This window comes from Bombina bombina, chromosome 1, assembly GCF_027579735.1.
Source record: "Bombina bombina isolate aBomBom1 chromosome 1, aBomBom1.pri, whole genome shotgun sequence".
Taxonomy (NCBI): Eukaryota; Metazoa; Chordata; class Amphibia; order Anura; family Bombinatoridae; genus Bombina; species Bombina bombina.
Genome location: NC_069499.1, coordinates 351,199,766 through 351,222,215, shown reverse-complemented (window position 1 = coordinate 351,222,215; position 22,450 = coordinate 351,199,766). Strand labels below are relative to the sequence as shown.

Below are 22,450 nucleotides of genomic sequence, written 5' to 3'. Positions count from 1 at the left end.
CAATAAAGCTAAATGCCCTTTTAAGGGCAATGCCCATCCAAATGCCCTTTTCAGGGCAATGGGGAGCTTAGGTTTTTTTAGTTAGAGTTTTATTTGGGGGGGTTGGTTGTGTGGGTGGTGGGTTTTACTGTTGGGGGGGTTGTTTGCATTTTTTTTTACAGGTAAAAGAGCATTTTTTTTACAGGTAAAAGAGCTGATTTCTTTGGCGTAATGCCCCGCAAAAGGCCCTTTTAAGGGCTATTGATAGTTTAGTTTAGGCTAGGGTTTTTTTTATTTTGGTGGGGCTTTTTTATTTTGATAGGGCTCTTAGATTAGGTGTAATTAGTTTAAATATCTTGTAATTTGTTTTTTATTTTCTGTAATTTAGTGTTTGTTTTTTTGTAATTTAGGTAATTGTATTTAATTTATTTAATTGTATTTAATTTAGGTAAGTTATTTAATTGTAGTGTAGTGTTAGGTGTTAGTGTAACTTAGGTTAGGTTTTATTTTACAGGTAAATTTGTATTTATTTTAGCTAGGTAGTTAATAAATAGTTAATAACTATTTAGTAACTATTCTACCTAGTTAAAATAAATACAAACTTGCCTGTAAAATAAAAATAAAACATAAGCTAGCTACAATGTAACTATTAGTTATATTGTAGCTAGCTTAGGGTTTATTTTACAAGTAAGTATTTATTTTTAAATAGGAATCATTTAGTTATTAATAGTAGGTTTTATTTAGATTTATTTTAATTATATTTAAGTTAGGGGGTGTTAGGGTTAGACTTAGATTTAGGGGTTAATAAATTTATTATAGTAGCGGCGACATTGGGGACGGCAGATTAGGGGTTAATAAATGTAGGTAGGTGGCGGCAATGTTAGGGACGGCAGATTAGGGGTTAATAATATTTAACTAATGTTTGCGAATGTTTATTCTAGTGGCGGCGATGTCCGGAGCGGCAGATTAGGGGGGTTAAAAATTTTATTATAGTGTTTGCAATGCGGGAGGGCCTCGGTTTAGGGGTTGATAGGTAGTTTATGGGTGTTAGTGTACTTTTTAGCACTTTAGTTATGAGTTTTATGCTACAGCTTTGTAGCATAAAACTCATAACTACTGACTTTAAAATGTGTTAGGAATCTTGGCGGTAGAGGGTGTACCGCTCACCTTTTGGCCTCCTAGGACAAACTCGTAATACCGGTGCTATGCAAGTCCCATTGAAAAAACCTATACGAAATTTACGTAAGTTGATTTGCGGTAAGGCCAAAAAAGTGTGCGGTACACCTATACCTGCAAGACTCGTAATAGCAGCGGGCATAAAAAAGCAGCGTTAGGACCTGTTAACGCTGCTTTTTTACCTTAACACAAAACTCGTAATCTAGCCGTCTTATTTTTGCACTAGGCTAGTTTATAAAGATTTTGTTTGTTGAGACGTGGGTGCGTGGGATATACGTTTTTTAAGGATTGTTACTGTTCTCAAATTATGTTTTTTTTTTCTCTCCTCTTTAGATCAGAAGCCTTTACCTGCTGCAAAAACTGTTACACCAAAATCACGCCCAGTGGTGCCTTCAGTGTCTTCTCTTGTCTATTCTCGTGCCTCTTCTGCCCCTACAGCATCACCTCCCATTGTTTCAGTATCCAAGCTGCCTCCTCCTGTTGGATCTCCACTTGCTGTTCCTTCACCCGTTACAACTGCTCCAACAACTGTAACTTCAGTACCCTCTGTATCCAAAGGACCACCCCCTCCAACTCCACCAAGAAGACACAGAGGAATCTTATCAACCGCAACTCCCAAGCCGGAATCTATCATTTCTACCAAGGTTGAACTAACACACCAAGTTGGTAACAATTTGAAGCCTTCTGAAGCTACTACTGGTGGGCCTACAGGGGATCGTGTTTCCACTGTAACTGTGTCTATGGCTCCTGGATATACTGTGTCACACTTAAGAGTCCCCCCACCTCCACCTACACAGCATGTGAAAACTCCTGAAGTTGAAACAAAAACATCCACAGTTCCTCAGATACCAGAAGCTAAGTCACCTTCTCCTCCATTAGAAACTCCTCAAAAAATATCACCTGTTTCATTTGTACCAAAAATTAAAACTTTTCCTGTTCAACCGATTGAAAAGTTTAATGTACCCAAAGAGCCATCAGCTAAACCACTTGTAGTATCTCCAGAGCCACGCATACCACCAGCAGTGGCTCCAAAGCCTCAATCTAAAACACCTTCTGTTCCAATTATGTTACACATTCCTGCTTTCAAAGCTTCAGCTTCCCCAACAGTTTTAAGTCCTGTAGCCACACCTACATCATCTTTGCCTTCTCCTCCCACTAGTCCAATTTACAAGCCATCAACTCCTACTTCACCTACCTATATGGTCACCTCTTTTATATCTATGCCACCATCTTCACCTGTAAAAGACACTTACCCTTCAGAGCCTTCATCTCCAGTAGCTCAGACTGTACCTACACGCTTTGTAGTGAAGAGTGTAACACCTGGAAAAGATGGCAGGTATACCCCTGGAGGAAAAACCACACCCTCGGGCAGAGAGAGTACAACGCTACGTCAAGGAGTGCCACAAAAACCTTATACTTTCCTGGAGGAGAAAGCAAGGTAAGTGGAAACAAACACATAGGAATATAACTTTCTGTGATAGAGTCTGAGCACAATATTTGTAATTGCTTATGGAGGAATTATGTCCGTCCAAATACAGTCATCTATAGGATTTTATATACAATGAAAAATATTCTCTATCAGACATTTTAGTCACAGTTGTTAAAAGTGCTCAGATGACAAATGCACAAATGACCAAAGTGTATTGGGAACAATCAATTTACAAGTGTTTGTATGATATGTGTAGACTAATATTGAAATGTGCAAATATTTACTATTAAATTGCATAAAATTGCCCAAACCTCACAAGGGTTGATATATTATTTTAAATTTAGCAGCTAAAAAAAAAAATGACAAAACAATTGTGTGTATATATAGTGATCCAAAACTTGAGAAGTCAGAAATAAAAGTTTAGGAGTTATAGCTGGCTTCTGGGATTTGTCAAGCCTTATGCTCAAAGTTCCTGATTAAAGTGCTCATGTAAAAACTCTAAATTTCCCAAAAGGCATTTCTCCTTACCCTTAACTTAACAACAGGTTCATATATCACAATCACATTCTAAATGACCCCTAAAAGCTGAGTATGCAGATAGTCAATATGGTAATTTATTAAGTACCTTGTATTGCCATAGAAGAAGCAAGGGAACAGGGTAGTAGCTGCACAGTATAACAGAAACCAGGAGTCCTAGAGAGTTGTCAGATAAGTAGGATTGTCATATTGCCACTTTAAGGAGGGGCACATAAGAAAAATACATATGTCAGGGGCTGTTTAAAGAAAGTGGCAACCCTAAAGATAAGCCAAGTTCAAAGCTAGCAGAGTATATTGGTATTAGGGATAATCCAAAAAGAATCTTTAGGAGAAAAAAAACAATGTGGTTTGAAAAAATGACGTGAGACATATGAAGAAGCTCAAAACAGTCAAAGAAAAATGGGGTTGCTGAGGTTGGGTGTGTACGTTGTATATAATTTCAATGTAACTATAATAAATCAAATTGCGCAACTAGCTTGGTTAAACAGACAAAAGTTTGTGGTCATGCTATGTCAGTGGGTCAACCCCAATCTCCCCTGACAGTAGCTAAATTAGAATGAAAATGTTTTCTTTCATGTAATTAGCAAGAGTCCATGAGCTAGTGACGTATGGGATATACATTCCTACCAGGAGGGGCAAAGTTTCCCAAACCTCAAAATGCCTATAAATACACCCCTCACCACACCCACAATTCAGTTTTACAAACTTTGCCTCCTATGGAGGTGGTGAAGTAAGTTTGTGCTAGATTCTACGTTGATATGCGCTCCGCAGCAAGTTGGAGCCCGGTTTTCCTCTCAGCGTGCAGTGAATGTCAGAGAGATGTGAGGAGAGTATTGCCTATTTTGAATGCAGTGATCTCCTTCTACGGGGTCTTTTTCATAGGTTCTCTGTTATCGGTCGTAGAGATTCATCTCTTACCTCCCTTTTCAGATCGACGATATACTCTTATATATATACCATTACCTCTGCTGATTTTCGTTTTAGTACTGGTTTGGCTTTCTACAAACATGTAGATGAGTGTCCTGGGGTAAGTAAGTCTTATTTTCTGTGACACTCTAAGCTATGGTTGGGCACTTTGTTTATAAAGTTCTAAATATATGTATTCAAACATTTATTTGCGTTGTCTCAGGATGTTCAACATTCCTTATTTTCAGACAGTCAGTTTCATATTTGGGATAATGCACTTGAATCAATTATTTTTTCTTACCTTAAAAAATTTGACTTTTTCCCTGTGGGCTGTTAGGCTCGCGGGGGCTGAAAATGCTTAATTTTATTGCGTCATTCTTGGTGCGGACTTTTTTGGCGCAAAAAATCTTTTCTGTTTCCGGCGTCATACGTGTCGCCGGAAGTTGCGTCATTTTTGACATTCTTTTGCACAAAAAATGTCGGCGTTCCGGATGTGGCGTCATATTTGGCGCCAAAAAGCATTTAGGCGCCAAATAATGTGGGCGTCTTATTTGGCACCAAAAAATATGGGCGTCGCTTTTGTCTCCACATTATTTAAGTTAATTTTTTCTTTGCTTCTGGTTGCTAGAAGCTTGTTCATTGGCATTTTTTTCCCATTCCTGAAACTGTCATTTAAGGAATTTGATCTATTTTGCTTTATATGTTGTTTTTTCTCTTACATATTGCAAGATGTCTCACGTTGCATCCGAGTCAGAAGATACTTCAGGAAAATCGCTGCCTAGTGCTGGAACTACCAAAGCTAAGTGTATCTGCTGTAAACTTTTGGTAGCTATTCCTCCAGCTGTTGTTTGTATTAATTGTCATGACAAACTTGTTAATGCAGATAATATTTCCTTTAGTAATGTACCTTTACCTGTTGCAGTTCCATCAACATCTAAGGTTCAGAATGTTCCTGATAACATAAGAGATTTTGTTTCTGAATCCATCAAGAAGGCTATGTCTGTTATTCCTCCTTCTAGTAAACATAAAAAATCTTTTAAAACTTCTCTTTATACAGATGAATTTTTAAATGAACATCATCATTCTGATTCTGATGACTCTTCTGGTTCAGAGGATTCTGTCTCAGAGATTGATGCTGATAAATCTTCATATTTATTTAAAATGGAATTTATTCGTTCTTTACTTAAAGAAGTACTAATTGCTTTAGAAATTGAGGATTCTGGTCCTCTTGATACTAATTCTAAACGTTTAGATAAGGTCTTTAAATCTCCTGTGGTTATTCCAGAAGTTTTTCCTGTTCCTAATGCTATTTCTGAAGTAATTTCCAGAGAATGGGATAAATTGGGTAATTAATTTACTCCTTCTAAACGTTTTAAGCAATTATATCCTGTGCCGTCTGACAGATTAGAATTTTGGGACAAAATCCCTAGAGTTGATGGGGCTATTTCTACCCTTGCTAAACGGACTACTATTCCTACGTCAGATGGTACTTCGTTTAAGGATCCTTTAGATAGGAAAATTGAATCCTTTCTAAGAAAAGCTTATCTGTGTTCAGGTAATCTTCTTAGACCTGCTATATCATTGGCTGATGTTGCTGCAGCTTCAACTTTTTGGTTGGAAACTTTAGCGCAACAAGTAACAGATCATGATTCTCATAATATTATTATTCTTCTTCAACATGCTAATAATTTTATCTGTGATGCCATTTTTGATATTATCAGAGTTGATGTCAGGTTTATGTCTCTAGCTATTTTAGCTAGAAGAGCTTTATGGCTTAAAACTTGGAATGCTGATATGGCTTCTAAATCAACTCTACTTTCCATTTCTTTCCAGGGTAACAAATTATTTGGTTCTCAGTTGGATTCTATTATCTCAACTGTTAATGGTGGGAAAGGAACTTTTTTACCACAGGATAAAAAATCTAAGGGTAAGAACAAAGAACAAAAGCCTGATCCTTCATCCTCAGGAGCAGTTTCAGTTTGGAAACCATCTCCAGTCTGGAATAAATCCAAGCCTTCTAGAAAGGCAAAGCCAGCTTCTAAGTCCACATGAAGGTGCGGCCCTCATTCCAGCTCAGCTGGTAGGGGGCAGGTTACGTTTTTTCAAAGAAATTTGGATCAATTCTGTTCACAATCTTTTGGATTCAGAACATTGTTTCAGAAGGGTACAGAATTGGTTTCAAGATGAGACCTCCCTGCAAAGAGATTTTTTCTTTCCCGTGTCCCAGTAAATCCAGTGAAAGCTCAAGCATTTCTGAATTGTGTTTCAGATCTAGAGTTGGCTGGAGTAATTATGCCAGTTCCAGTTCTGGAACAGGGGATGGGGTTTTATTCAAATCTCTTCATTGTACCAAAGAAGGAGAATTCTTCAGACCAGTTCTGGATCTAAAAATATTGAATCGTTATGTAAGGATACCAACGTTTCAAAATGGTAACTGTAAGGACTATCTTGCCTTTTGTTCAGCAAGGGCATTATATGTCCACAATAGATTTACAGGATGCATATCTGCATATTCCGATTCATCCAGATCATTATCAGTTCCTGAGATTCTCTTTTCTGGACAAGCATTACCAGTTTGTGGCTCTGCCGTTTGGCCTAGCTACAGCTCCAAGAATGTTTACAAAGGTTCTCGGTGCCCTTCTGTCTGTAATCAGAGAACAGGGTATTGTGGTATTTCCTTATTTGGACGATATCTTGGTACTTGCTCACTCTTTACATTTAGCAGAATCTCATACGAATCGACTTGTGTTGTTTCTTCAAGATCATGGTTGGAGGATCAATTCACCAAAAAGTTCAATTGACTCCTCAGACAAGGGTAACCTTTCTGGGTTTCCAGATAGATTCAGTGTACATGACTCTGTCTTTGACAGACAAGAGACGTCTAAAATTGATCTCAGCTTGTCGAAACCTTCAGTCACAATCATTCCCTTCGGTAGCCTTATGCATGGAAATTCTAGGTCTTATGACTGCTGCATCGGACGCGATCCCCTTTGCTCGTTTTCACATGCGACCTCTTCAGCTCTGTATGCTGAATCAATGGTGCAAGGATTACACAAAGATATCTCAATTAATATCTTTAAAACCGATTGTACGACACTCTCTAACGTGGTGGACAGATCACCATTGTTTTAATTCAGGGGGCTTCTTTTGTGCTTCCGACCTGGACTGTAATTTCAACAGATGCAAGTCTCACAGGTTGGGGAGCTGTGTGGGGATCTCTGACGGGCACAAGGAGTTTGGGAATCTCAGGAGGTGAGATTAACCGATCAATATTTTGGAACTCCGTGCAATTTTCAGAAGCTCTTCAGTTTTGGCCTCTTCTGAAGAGAGAATCGTTCATTTGTTTTTCAGACAGACAATGTCACAACTGTGGCATACATCAATCATCAAGGAGGGACTCACAGTCCTCTGGCTATGAAAGAAGTATCTTGAATTTTGGTTTGGGCGGAATCCAGCTTCTGTCTAATCTCTGCGGTTCATATCCCAGGTATAGACAATTGGGAAGCGGATTATCTCAGTCGCCAAAACATTGCATCCGGGCGAATGGTCTCTTCACCCAGAGGAATTTCTTCAGATTGTTCAAATGTGGGAGCGTTCCAGAAATAGATCTGATGGCGTCTCATCGAAACAAGAAACTTCCCAGGTATCTGTCCCAGATCCCGGGATCCTCAGGCGGAAGCAGTGGATGCATTATCACTTCCTTGGAAGTATCATCCTGCCTATATCTTTCCGCCTCTAGTTCTTCTTCCAAGAGTAATCTCCAAGATTCTGAAGGAATGCTCGTTTGTTCTGTTGGTAGCTCCGGCATGGCCTCACAGGTTTTGGTAGCGGATCTTGTCCGGATGGCCTCTTGCCATCCGTGGACTCTTCCGCTAAGACTAGACCTTCTGTCGCAAGGTCCTTTTTTCCATCAGGATCTCAAATCCTTAAATTTAAAGGTATGGAGATTTGAACGCTTGATTCTTGGTCAAAGAGGTTTCTCTGACTCTGTGATTAATACTATGTTACAGGCTCATAAATCTGTATCTAGAGAGATATATTATAGAGTCTGGAAGACTTATATTTCTTGGTGTCTTTCTCATCATTTTTCTTGGCATTCTTTTAGAATTCAGAGAATTTTACAGTTTCTTCAGGATGGTTTAGATAAAGGTTTATCCGCAAGTTCTTTGAAAGGACAAATCTCTGCTCTTTCTGTTCTTTTTCACAGAAAGATTGCTAATCTTCCTGATATTCATTGTTTTGTACAAGCTTTGGTTCGTATAAAACCTGTCATTAAGTCAATTTCTCCTCCTTGGAGTTTGAATTTGGTTCTGGGGGCTCTTCAAGCTCCTCCGTTTGAACCTATGCATTCATTGGACATTAAATTACTTTCTTGGAAAGTTTTGTTCCTTTTGGCGATCTCTTCTGCCAGAAGAGTCTCTGAATTATCTGCTCTTTCTTGTGAGTCTCCTTTTCTGATTTTTCATCAGGATAAGGCGGGTGTTGCGAACTTCTTTTGAATTTTTACCTAAAGTTGTGAATTCCAACAACATTAGTAGAGAAATTGTGGTTCCTTCATTATGTCCTAATCCTAAGAATTCTAAGGAGAAATCGTTTGCATTCTTTGGATGTTGTTAGAGCTTTGAAATATTATGTTGAAGCTACTAAGTCTTTCCGAAAGACTTCTAGTCTATTTGTTATCTTTTCCGGTTCTAGAAAAGACCAGAAAGCTTCTGCCATTTCTTTGGCATCTTGGTTGAAATCTTTAATTCATCATGCCTATGTTGAGTCGGGTAAAACTCCGCCTCAAAGGATTACAGCTCATTCTACTAGGTCAGTTTCTACTTCCTGGGCGTTTAGGAATGAAGCTTCGATTGATCAGATTTGCAAAGCAGCAACTTGGTCCTCTTTGCATACTTTTACTAAATTCTACCATTTTGATGTATTTTCTTCCTCTGAAGCAGTTTTTGGTAGAAAAGTACTTCAGGCAGCGGTTTCAGTTTGAATCTTCTGTTTATGTTTTTCATTAAACTTATTTTGGGTGTGGATTATTTTCAGCAGGAATTGGCTGTCTTTATTTTATCCCTCCCTCTCTAGTGACTCTTGTGTGGAAAGATCCACATCTTGGGTAATCATTATCCCATACGTCACTAGCTCATGGACTCTTGCTAATTACATGAAAGAAAACATAATTTATGTATTCATTTCTTTCATATTAGCAAGAGTCCATGAGGCCCGCCCTTTTTTGTGGTGGTTATGATTTTTTTGTATAAAGCACAATTATTCCAATTCCTTATTTTATATGTTTTCGCACTTTTTTCTTATCACCCCACTTCTTGGCTATTCATTAAACTGAATTGTGGGTGTGGTGAGGGGTGTATTTATAGGCATTTTGAGGTTTGGGAAACTTTGCCCCTCCTGGTAGGAATGTATATCCCATACGTCACTAGCTCATGGACTCTTGCTAATATGAAAGAAATGAATTTATCAGGTAAGTTCTTACATAAATTATGTTTTTTTTATATATAAAACTCTCCAATGCAGTCAAATAATTTCACTTATGCATGTGTCTCAAATAGACTCACCACAGTCCTGTTTCAGGTTAATATTTCCTCTTGTTTCCTTGTGGTGCTGTTGGCTTGATCCTTGTTGTAATGCTCCTATTTGCAACTGGTGAGTGTCCAAGCTGGGAATTGCTATACCTCCGCAATAGGGAATATTAATGGTATTTGAACTTGCTTAGTGTGCTCACAATGGCCAAACTAGTAGAATATCAAAAGCAAAAACAGCTTGGAGCACCAAAAAGCATGTGAAAAACAAAATTTATTATTTAAGAAAAATGGGTTAATTAACCCCAGGGTAAGAGTGTGTAAGAAAATATAAATGAAATACAGAGAGCAAAAAGGCTGACCGGTTTCGGCGTCTGCCTTAATCCTAGCCTGCTTAAAAAGTGTTTGTAAGTTCACAACTTAAAAACCCACTTCTGTGTTTCAATTGGGTGTGGAATTCACACCTTTCAAATCGTTAACCAATACAAACATTCAATTTAACCAGACACCTGTGTTCCCTACTGACATCACTGCTGTCAGATGTGGCAATGTTGGTTCAGCCCTCATAAAGTTTTAACTGTAAACTTTCATTGCTGTTCCTCCAATTCGCATGAGACTGCTCATTGCCATATCTGTTCAGGTTATAAAACATATAAGTGTTGAAAATCTAATCAGACATTTGGCTTGTATAACAATTAATTGAATTACTTCTGTATATTCTCTTTTATATATGTACATATCTCTGTGACTAAAATGCTCACTAATAACTTGCGTTCTTTGATCGTCACTGCATCATTGAAAAGAAAAGAACAGAAACCTAAGACTGCCTCAGTCCATTGCTACTCACTGTCAAATAGAGTATGAATCCTCATAGCAACGGATCCGACTTCAGCTGTATGGAGTGCGTTTTGTTGACTAACATGACATATATGTCACACCTCTTGTTGCGCCCTATAGGCTAGTATTCCCCCTCAGCTTCCATAACGTGACTACGCCTACTTCTTGAATTGTGTGCGTGAAGGCGGTGTGTTTGAAGAGCCCTATTTCTTATTATATGAATAGCGAAATCGCTACTGGAACTGCTCTAACAAACTGCCCTCACCTAATCAGTGATCCTTTTGTCCCTTGAAGGTGCTGCTAAATAACTTTGACCTAAAAACTTGCTGTACTCCTCGTTAAAGTGAATACCTAACTGTATTATACTTGGAAGTTCACTTTAGGGGATCTGCAGCTTTTATCTATATAAAGTTTAAATTGATCCTTTCCTTCGTTACAGTTTCGGCAATGGATCTGCTCTATGAATGAAATGTGAATAAATATTGTGTTACTTTACTCCCTGATACCTCATTGTAGCCATTTAGGCATTACACTTAAACCTGAAAACCAACATATGATGAAATGCTGTCATTTAATACATCCTCTGATGTATGTATTCATAATATGTTTAGAATGTACTATAATGAACAGGGGTGGTGGAAGGGTATGATGTGTGAGGTTAGTAGGGAGGAAAAGAAGAATTGGTAGGCTGTGGGGGTAAGAGCAGGAATAGGGATAGGGGAGGTGTGGGGGTTGAAAGAGTGTGATTGTGTATGGAACTGTGAACAGAAAGGGTGAAAGAAGAAAGGGGGAGGAGGGAGTGGTGGGGGGAAGGAAAGGGGGAGGAGGGGGTAGAAGAAAAGAAAAGAAAGAGAGAGGTGGTAGAGGGGGGTTCAGGGGGGTTTGGAGGGGAAAGGGTATTAGGGACTGGGCAAAGAGGTGAGGAGGTGCAGCTACCAAAAATTAATTAAATCAAACTCTGAGTTCAGACCTTCTGGAGACCTAGTTCTTAACCGAAAGATCCAGAAGGCCTCCCTCTCTCCCAGTTTACGGGTTCTATCAAGCCCTCTGTTCTGTACAGGGACCTTCTCAATGATAGTCCACGAAAAGTACCTGGGGTCTTTTTGGTGTAACACAGAAAAATGATTGATCAGAGGCGTTGTTAGCTCACCTGCTCTTATATCCGCCAGATGTTCCTTTATTCTGACTCGTGCCTCCCTGGTCGTTAGACCTACATATTGGAGTGCACAATGTGTGCATGATATTAAATATACCACGAAATTTGACCGGCAATTTAAGCACAGTCTCTTTTGGAAGGTTTCACCCGTGACTAAGGACCTGAATGAATCACCCACTGCCACTCTTTCACACGCCTTACAGGAAAGGAAATTGCATCTATATGTACCATTCAGTCTTAACCAGGTTGAGCCACTGGTTTCCTCCTGTTTCAGTTTAGTGGGGGCTATTATGTTTCCTATTGTGCGATTCCTTTTGTAAGCGAATCGTATACCTTCATTCACTATATCTTTTAAAGCATCATCAGCCAACAGAAGTTGATAGTTGTTTTTAATTATCTGGCATATCTGGTGGTACTGCCGTGAATAGTCAGTTGTAAACAGGATTTTGCTACCTTCATTTAGTTGTTCCCACCATTTCCTATCTTTTCTCCTGTTCCTGTTTTTGTTCTTAGGCTTGCTTCTAGATTGTTCAAGTAGCTTTGCCCTGTCCAATCTACTGACCAAATTTCTTTCTTTGGTAACTACCGACCTTTGGTAGCCTCTTTCTAACAACCTGCCTGGCCCTTCAGTGTGATATCAAGAAAGTTGACTGTATGTTCCTGAACATCTGAAGTGAAACTGATCCCTACCGTATTTTGGTTTAAACCCTTGATAAACTCTTCTAGATCATCTCTCGATCCCTTCCAGATGAACAGCAGGTCGTCTATGAACCGTCTGTACCACACTATCTCCTGCCTGAAGGGGTTTCGCTCTCCAAAGACGTGGGAGAGCTCCCACCAACCCATAAATAGGTTGGCGTAAGAGGGGGCAAACTTGGCGTCCCACGCCTCTGGAGAAAGAACTCCCCCTCAAACAGGAAATAGTTGTGGGTAAGAAGAAACTTGGTTACTCTTATAACATACTCAATAAATGCCTGATTCCCTGTGTACCTCCTAGAGAGAAAGAATTCTAAAGCATAGAGTCCCTTCTCATGAGGTATCGTTGAATAAAGAGACTTGACATCTACAGTTAACCAATGATAATTGCTTTGCCAAGTTACTTCAGTAAGTAAATTGAGGGCATGTTTTGTGTCAGCTAAAAAGCTCCAAAGGGTGTTTACCATTGGCTGTAGAATGTCATCCAGCCATTCTGAAAGGTGTTCCGTGAGTGAGCCAATCCCGCTGACTATTGGTCTCCCCTGGACATTTTCAGTAGACTTATGTACTTTCGGTAGGTGATTAAACACCGGTATAGCTGGATTCTGTACGAGTAAATACGTTTTAGTTTCCTGATCGATAAAGCCCAGATCTACCCCATCGTCCACCAGGGAGACCAATTGTCGCTGAAATGACCTAGTAGGATCCTGTTGTAGTGTTTCATAATCTGATTCTGTTCTCAGCTGCCTCAAAGCTTCTTGAACAAATTTAATTCTATCTTGAACAACAATGGCTCTGCCCTTGTCAGCAGATCTTATCACCAAACTCCTGTTATTTTTTAATCTATTTAGAGCTTCCTTCTGTCTGCGTGTTATATTGGATTCCTGGCCCCTTTGTGTAGTATATTGGAGCCTGACTAAGTCACTTTCTACTCTTTTTTGGAGTGATTAGGCTCCTAGCCCCTTCCTCTTCTACCTCCCCTTGGAGAGATTCCAGGACCCTAACGTCACAGAGTTCCTGAAAATTCATAGCTGTGCTGCAATCCCCACTCACTATCTCATTGTCAATAGAACGTGGACTCTCATCCGATTCGTGGTACTCCCTCGTTTCCAACTTGAAATGCTTCTTTAGGGTCATATTGCGTATCATTTTGTTAACGTCCAAAAGGGTCTTGAATAGGTTAAAGTCCATAGTTGGTACAAAGGTTAAACCTAAGCTAAGAACCTCCAATTCAGATTTATTTAATACATAACATGACAAATTAATGACATTTAGTCCCTGTAATTGCCCCTCATTCGTCCTCTTCTTTGGCGGTATCTTCTTTGTTCCCTTGGCTGCTGATAATGCTCTGGAATGTCTCTTCCCCCCCCTTATGATGTTCTTGGGGGTACCTGAAAAACCTGCTCAATCTGGGATCTTTCAGTTTCTCCTGAGGGCCCTTGGCTTGTTCTAGGTTGTGCCGGTTCTTCCCTGTAGTGTGAAGTAGTTGGTGCTGAGCCTTGCCCCTTGTTTTTCAGGATCGGGGGGAGCCGATTCGATCCTTCTTTCGGTCTTACCGTGGCTTCCTGTCCTACTTGATCTTCTTCTGAGGAGGATCCTTCATCCCAGGATTCTCCCTCACTCTTTTGAAAATTCACTCGTCAGTCTCTATTTACCCTTGATCTGTTGCCCCTTCTGCCCCTGTTGTAAAATGGGGTTTGTTTATTTTGTTCCTTTCTTAGGGCAAAACGATTCCTCCTGTTCCAGACGTAGACTCTATTCAGATTATAATCTTATAGATCACGTAGATATTTCGTGCGTTTTGCTTCTAATAACACAGATTTGGCTTCTGACAATACTCTTTGCAAAGTGGCATCAAATTTCAAGAAGCTTGGTTCCTCACTTCTCTTATTGAGTTCGTCCTGTAATTCCTTAATTTTGGTGCCAAGATCCTCAATGGCCTTTAACTTGAATTCACAAATCAATTTCATTAACTTGAATGAACACTGCGTTAGATGATCATTCCACCTCTCTATAAAAGATTTATCATCTGTGATGAAAGTTGGAAATGTATTCAATCTCAAACCTCTAGGTACCAGGCCTAGCTCCAGATATTTATTCAGCGTATTCACATCCCATTTTAATTGATCTTCTTTTATGAGGAGGAATTCTACTTCTTCAAAAAGATTAATCAAGCTGTAATTAGTTTTATTAAGCGAGAAGATTTGATTGCAGTCCCAGGCTGCTGTTTCTCTCTCTTCAGCTGTGCGTAGGGAAAACAAAACTGGTGTCCTGGACATAACACTCAACATCGCCACATCTGACAGCAGTGATGTCAGTAGGGAACACAGGTGTCTGGTTAAATTGAATGTTTGTATTGGTTAACGATTTGAAAGGTGTGAATTCCACACCCAATTGAAACACAGAGGTGGGTTTTTAAGTTGTAAACTTACAAACACTTTTTAAGCAGGCTAGGATTAAGGCAGACGCCGAAACCGGTCAGCCTTTTTGCTCTCTGTATTTCATTTATATTTTCTTACACACTCTTACCCTGGGGTTAATTAACCCATTTTGTTAAATAATAATTTTTGTTTTTCACATGCTTTTTGGTGCTCCAAACTGTTTTTGCTTTTGATATGAAGAAGCTGCATGAAAAAAGGCACAACCGCAAGAGAGGGAAACGTATGTCATCATCATTAAGAAGGAACTTTTGAAGTTCTGTATTTCCAGTGAATAAGGAATTTCTTACTTACTATTTGAGCAAGAACTTAAAATTTTGAGCAGCATTTCAAAACTCCAGACCTCAAGTACTGTTAAAAGTCCAGATTTTTATATCTTAAAAGGACAGTAAAGTCAAAATTAAACATTCTTGATACAGATAGATCATGCATTTTTAACCCCTCTGTCACCAGGAATTTCATAGAAAAGCCCAAAATACACAAATGTTTGTAAAAGCTTCTCTGGGATCCCCTTTGTTCAAAGTTAGCAGTTATGCATGGCTTTTTGTAATTAGAAGGGCGCTACTTGCAGCTGATTAACCCCTTCAGCAGTGAAAAGGTTAATCAGTTTGTAAGGTTAATATTTACTCTAGTGTAGGGATTACCCTCCCACCTGACACCACCCACCCCTGAGCCCTCCCAAACACCCACTCTTTCCTCCCCCACCCACATTCCTTACCAACATCTTAGGTACTGGCAGACAGTCTGCCAGTAAGCAGTTTAGGGCTTTTTTTTTTGTTCTGCAGTGTAGGGATCCCTCCTCAACTTCCCTGATCCCTTTCAAACATTTTTCTACTCCTCCCTGTCCCACCAGTACCCAGTTTCTAGGTATTTTTTAATTTTTCTATTTATTAATATTTTTTTTCTGTAGGGTGGGGTCCCCCTCACCCACCCATTATTGTTATGTAGAGACCCCCCTCTAATTCTCCCTTTTTCTGTAGTGTAGGGACCCATCTCACCCTCTCCCTTTTTTGCAGTAGTGTAGGGTCCCACCCCTCCCTCCTCCACCCCTGCTAGGCTGCCTCCCGACTTCCCTCCCACCGGCACCAAATGGTGATCCTACTAACAGTATCACGGTCTGTAACTATCTTGCAATCTGGCTTCATATGGTAACAGAAGGCAGACGGTGGAAGCCCACAAACAGCAAGTCTCGGTTGTCACTTGACAACCAAGACTGCTTGGGCTTCCAGCATGTTGGACATTGATCTATGCTATGCAGTATGATGGTTATGTACCGCATTATGTACATCTACGTCTAATTGGGGTAAAAGGTTAAATAATTTTCCAAATTACTTCTATTAACAAATTTGCTTTTGTTCTCTTGGTATCCCATGCTGAAGAGTAAATCTATGTAGGCTGATAGGAGTTTAGGAACATGTCTTTAGCATTCTATGGCAGCAGTGTTTGCAACTATGTATAACATTGCTATAAACATTGTTGCAAAAAAAGGGCTGGAGGATGTCTAAAGACGTGCATGCTCCTGAGCTCACCAAGGATTACTCTTTAAAGGGACAGTCTAGTCCAAAAAAACTTTCATGATTTAAATAGGGAATGTTATTTTAAACAAATTTCTAATTTACTTTTATCACCAATTTTGCTTTGTTCTCTTAGTATTCTTAGTTGAAAGCTAATTCTAGGAGGTTCATATGCTAATTTCTTAGACCTTGAAGACTGCCTCTAATCTGTATGCATTTTAACCACTAGAGGACATTAGTTCATGTGTTTCATATAGATAACATTGAACTCATGCACGTGAAGTTACCCTAGAGTGAGCACTGATTAGCTAAAATGCAAGTCTGTCAAAAGAGCTGAAATAAGGGGGCAGTTTGCAGAGGCTTAGATACAAGGTAATCACAGAAGTAAAAGTGTATTTCTATAACAGTGTTGGTTATGCAAAACTGGGGAATGGGTAATAAAGGGATTATCTTTCTTTTAAAACAACAAAAATTCTGGTGTTGACTGTCCCTTTAACACCTTACTTACAGAAAAAAAGTTTGGAAGAAGAGGGAGGGGACGCTACTCTACAGAGAATTGGGGAATCAGGGTGGGGGGCCCCTACATAATGATCGTGGGTAGGGGGGAGACCCCCAACACTATAGAAAAACAATAACAAATAATAAATAAATTAAAATATATATATATATATATTATTAAATTAAAAAAGAGGGTATTGACGCACATACAATTGCAAATAAACAATACATTTTTAAATTCTGCAAAAAATCAACTGCAAAAATCACCTATGCTTTTATATTAAAATTGGAATGATTCAGCCCATAAAGGCAAAGTACTGTAGTGTTAGGACAATTCGCCATTTGTACACCTTGTAAGTTGACGACTGGCTAAGCAGAATATGGCCATATGCATGACTAAGAAATCAATATTAATATAAAAGCAAATGTGATTTTGGCAGGTGATTTTTTGCAGCATTAAAAATTGTGTTGTTTATTTGCAAGTAGATGTGCGCCAATACCCTCTGTTTTGTGTAACTATTTGGTCTCATTGGCAGCACTCCCAAAGGCAGCTTAAGGAATTTTGTAGGGCTTTTTAGAGTTTTATGCCTTCAGATATCCTAGTCAGGTTGAAAAGTAGGGGGATATTGTGGGGAAATAAGAAATGCTCTGTACCCATAGAACAGCTATTTTTTTAGCAGATAACTTCCTTAAAGTGATAATGTACTTAGACAAGCAGCTGATACATTTTTTGTACCCCTACTGCCACTACCTCTAGATATAGATAAAAAATGGGTACTGGGGAGGCGGAGCTAACTACGGAGCTGAGTGGACGCAACACTGGAGAGCTCTCCTGATATATTAGAGAAAAAGTGCCCAACAATCCACTGAAATCCCCAAAATATACCTAATCCCCACCACCACTATACAACTATACTGACAAAGTATAGATCATCTGATCCGGTAGCCTACTCAGACTGGGAGCTATACCGCAGAGCTGCAATATCGCAGAGACTTAGGAGAGGTAGATCTATGCTTTTGCTTGAAGCGGCAGAAACCAACCACTTACCTCTCCTGCCGAGACTGAAATCCCCTACTATCCTGCAGAACCGAACCCTACAACGTATTCCCTCTCCCTCACGCTCGCTTAAAGATTTTCTGGAGGCGCGTGAAAAGCTGCCATCTTGTCTCGACTTCATATGTGGCATGTGGAGCTTGAAACAGCGTTCAGATCATCGCAGACCAGCCCTCGGATCCTCCAGATCTTGTCTAGATGGAACGCTAGTCTGTAAGTTATTCTTGACACTTACGCATAGATAGTGTTATTCCTGGAGACAGGTACAACCTACACCCTAAACGTTGACACACATGGCATAAGAGAAACCTGACCCAAACGCTTAATTGAGACACTCCTACCAGGGAGACCTACTACTCGTTCAAGGGGCGACTTAGGGAAGATCTTGTGTTCTGGCCATATAAAGCTGCCCTACTACTGCAATACAAAACACGGCCTAGCGCAGCACAGAAGATAAGGGAGCTAGTGTTTCCTTCCTCTATTTTTTTTTTAAAGACCTGGTGCTCCCCACGCAACACAGGTGGCTCTAGGGGACCCCCTTTTAATAGGCAGAGCGACTACACCTCTCCGGGCGCAGCACACTGCCTAGTGTGGCCTAGTCTCGAAAGAAATTATTGAAGCCATACTTTACACGTGTTGGGGTGCAACATCACCCCTGTGCTCACCATACCAGAACATAACTGAGCCCTTTCTGGGCATTCTCCCACCTAAGAACACACCATTATCACACCAATTCAGGTTTCTCAAAGTACCTAATCTTAAAGTCTCACACAGTACCCATGAATAAAGCTTCAATCTCTACTCTTATATTCCCAGCACTAGCCATAGTGCTCATACCCATTCATTGACTGTGGATTTTAAGCAATACAAATAATATTCACTGATACTCCCTGAAGTGAGAATCTCCATATACCATTACAGAAGAATTCTGGCTTTGGACAATCTACCCTCACCTAGTGTCAAGCCCTCCTCCTCCCTTTCCCGCAGGCCCTCTTACCTGCGGGTCATCCCCTACTCCTTTTACCCTCTTCATCCATAGGGGGCACCTCCCTAGGAGGTGGGTCACATACGAAAGAACTTCAATCTCTAACTGCTTGAAGGCCTCACAGGGATAACCTGAAGGATCATTCACCTCCCATTCAGCATAGCTGAAAACTAAACCACGTTGACTGAAACAGTCTAACTCCACTTCTGGCTGACTAAGCTGGTCATGCAGTGCTATCTAGGGTTGGGGGTGCCAGACTCTCTCTCCCCAGTTTCCTTGCTCATTAGGGAAGTCACAGCTTTAAATATCTCTACTTACCTTAGAATAAAGGGGTTATACTGTGTCTCTCAAGATGGCTCATGCCATGAAGAAAAAACAAAAACATCAAGAAAACCCTAAAAGGACTTTGGCAGACCACTTCAATAGTAAAACTCACTATGACCAAGAGGTCTCAGATGAAGACCCCAGAGAATCTACTACATCACTCAAAGGAATCAATAAATCTGACAATCCAAACACAGATAGATATATATTCTCACATTGATCTATACTTGATTCCATTAAGGTCTTATCGACAAAATAGATATCCACTACACATCTCTTAAACAAGACTTCAAACAATCAGTCAGCGAGCTCAAAAGAGACATCTTGAAGAGCGCACAGAGACTTTGGAAAGGAAACATGAAGATCTTAATGTGGATCATGCAAATCTTCTATCTTATACACTTATGATGCAGATCCATGTTTGAACGTATCCTTTATTTAAGAGTTATGGATACATTCAGGATTATAGCATTAAACTTAAATGTTCTAGGTTAATTACTATTTCAAGTTTTGTATTTTTATGGTTTATATCCCTCTGTAACCTTAGTTTGAAATCTCAGACTCACCTGGGATCTATGGTTTAACCTAGACTACACTTAGTTTACTGTTACTCAAATGTTTATATAATTACTCTCACATATTTGGTTTAACTACTATTTAAAGTTTCATATTTGTACTATGTAGACTCCATTGTACACCTTGTCTGAATCCCCAGCTCTACCTGAGATTAGTACCTTCACCTTGACTGTATTTACCTTGTTGTTGATTGATTGATTGTTAGCATAGTTTTTCTCACTCACTCACTTACTTAGTTCTAGGTTACATATAGATATTCAGGTCTAGGGGTTCTCTCATAACAACAAGGTTCGGGTTGCAGAACCATACCTGGAACTACCATTTACCCTAGAAGTCTGGGCACATCCAAGACTATAGCTTTAACCCGAACAGTGCTAAGCCAGATATTTATACACCACCGTATCCTCAATCTGGAACCCTAGACCTAGCCGAAATTAATGCCTTAACATGAACTACACTTACTGTACTATTGATTAATTGATAGTTAACATAGTCATCCTCACTCGCTTAGTCTCACATACTAACAAGGTTTAGGAAGTGGACCTATTTGTGAGACTTTTTAGCCTAGTGTACCTAACCCTACAGTACACATTTGAGTCTCTTTAACTCGGTTGCTCTTACCTGACAGGTATTGCCTTATCCCATATCCCGGTACAATTATTACAATACTCTATCCATTAACCTCCATCCCAAACCATTTTTCCTCACAACCCAATCATACATTCCCTCACCCTCTTCACTCAGAAGGCCATTTCTGAGGGGAGACAGTTCTCCACCGGTACCACCCCCCCATCCTCTCCTACCCATCCAGTACCTTCACGGCAAATCTTATCTATCTCACCTTCTCTTAGATAACACCATCCCCTTAACACATATAATATTAAATTCATCCTAACACAGCCCCTATTCCACGCCCGTAAACAGCCATTCCATAAACGCTTCCTAAACTTTTAAATAGAATCTGTCCTACCGGCGTCACCTGCCCCGCTCACTCCGTACCATCATAGTATACATAGCCTTATTAGAGGCGGTACTCTCATATTCACCGCCTCCCTCAACCCCTCCCCCCAGTCGAAAGTGGCTTTTCACTGCTGATCTACCACAACTTTAACTCTATATATTAGAAGTTTCAATATATTTACTCACAATCTTCATGCTTCATATACACAGGTGTACTCATTACTTAACTACTCTCTCAATTCCCACTTATTAAGAAGTTTGAGCCTCTCCCACTTTCTTTCCTAATATATTTTATTCCCCAAAAGTGGGCCCCTCAAAAAAAGACACCTATACCATATCAAACTACTACTCACCAAGATCTACAATCTGTAATTTACCATATATAAAAAATGAGGTATCACTTCTCACACCCACTTTGATTCCCTATTCTGATCAGTAGTACGCACTGTTTATTCTAGCTTAACAACAATATTTATTTTAATATATACGTTTTTTTCTATTTATGGACTAATGGCATACTTTACCCAGATATGTTTTTTTCTTTTTTCTGTAAACTATCCAAATATGTGATTTTACTATATGACTGTGAGTTGATATGTTTGTTATATTACTAAATACCTCAATAGAAAAATGTTTTTTAAAAAAAGAAGGGCACTGGCAGACAGCAAACACACAAATAGATTCCAGCCTCAGGGGGATATTTATCAAAGTGTCAAGTATGTTGCATTCACGGGCGTCAATACGCTCACCAAACATCGACAAATATCGCGGCCACGGATCTAAATACGATCTCCAGATTTACTAAAAAAACTGTCAAAAACACGCGCGTCAAGTACAACGTGATGAGCAACGTGTTTTTGATGAATCTGAGTATTCGATGTTGCGCATTTCCATACTCATCTAAATTTTTAACTTGAATGTATATATATATATAAACATTTAACTCTTATTATTGAAACTCGATTCGTACCATCTGTACATATCTTTGTTAATATACTCATTGAGATATATATATATATATATATTTATATATATATATATTTAATATAGCTATATTTTATAGAGATACATATATTTTATACTGATATATTGAATCTCAATATAGTTGATATTTATATATTTTTGATATCTAGATAGACAGATAGATATAGATAAAAATCAATATATATATATATATATATATATATATATATAAAGTTATAGATATATATGAGAGAAGAAGAAAAGAGTGCAAAAGCCACTCTAAGAGTAAAAGTATTTAATTAAGAGCCAAATGTGCGAAATAAAATAAAAACGTACAAAATGTTAAAAACAAACAGTCACTGAAGTAATAACACCACAGAGTCCTCGACATCCCGTGAATCAAATAGAATCTTGGTCTGTTTCTGTGCTGGTCAGTAGTGTGAACGTCGAGCTGATCTCAGGGAAAGCAAATAACCAAGATTTGTGCACGTAGCTGGGGTCGATAGGTAACAAAATTACCAGAGGAGGTCCTGGGTGGTCTATGTTCCTCAACGCGTTTCATCTGTTTACAAACAGACTTTGTCAAGAGGCTTACTGATCTGTGCCGTGGGCCTGTTTTTAAATTCCAGAGCCTTGAAATTACCTGATGGGAGACCGCATCTCATTGGCTGGACGTAAAACTGAACCGGATTGGCTTCATTTACATGTAAACACCTCAATATAACCTCTTGGTCATACAGGAGACTCCTGTATGACCAAGAGATTATATTGAGGAAAATAGACCACCCAGGACCTCCTCTGGTAATTTTGTTACCTATCGACCCCAGCTATGTGCACAAATCTTGGTTATTTCAGCACAGAAACAGACCAAGATTCTATTTGATTCACGGGATG

General features: G+C 39.4%; 1 protein-coding gene across 2 annotated transcripts in view; it reads left to right on the top strand.

Moving 5' to 3' along the window:
• The window catches only part of SPEG (striated muscle enriched protein kinase), a 649,794-nt gene that overhangs the window by 556,170 nt on the left and 71,174 nt on the right, over window positions 1-22,450 (top strand). For both annotated transcript variants that reach the window (XM_053698167.1, XM_053698168.1), the window contains one exon: window positions 1,489-2,593. In XM_053698167.1, coding sequence (XP_053554142.1) covers window positions 1,489-2,593 — 1,105 coding nt within the window. The remainder of the gene's footprint in view (window positions 1-1,488; window positions 2,594-22,450) is intronic.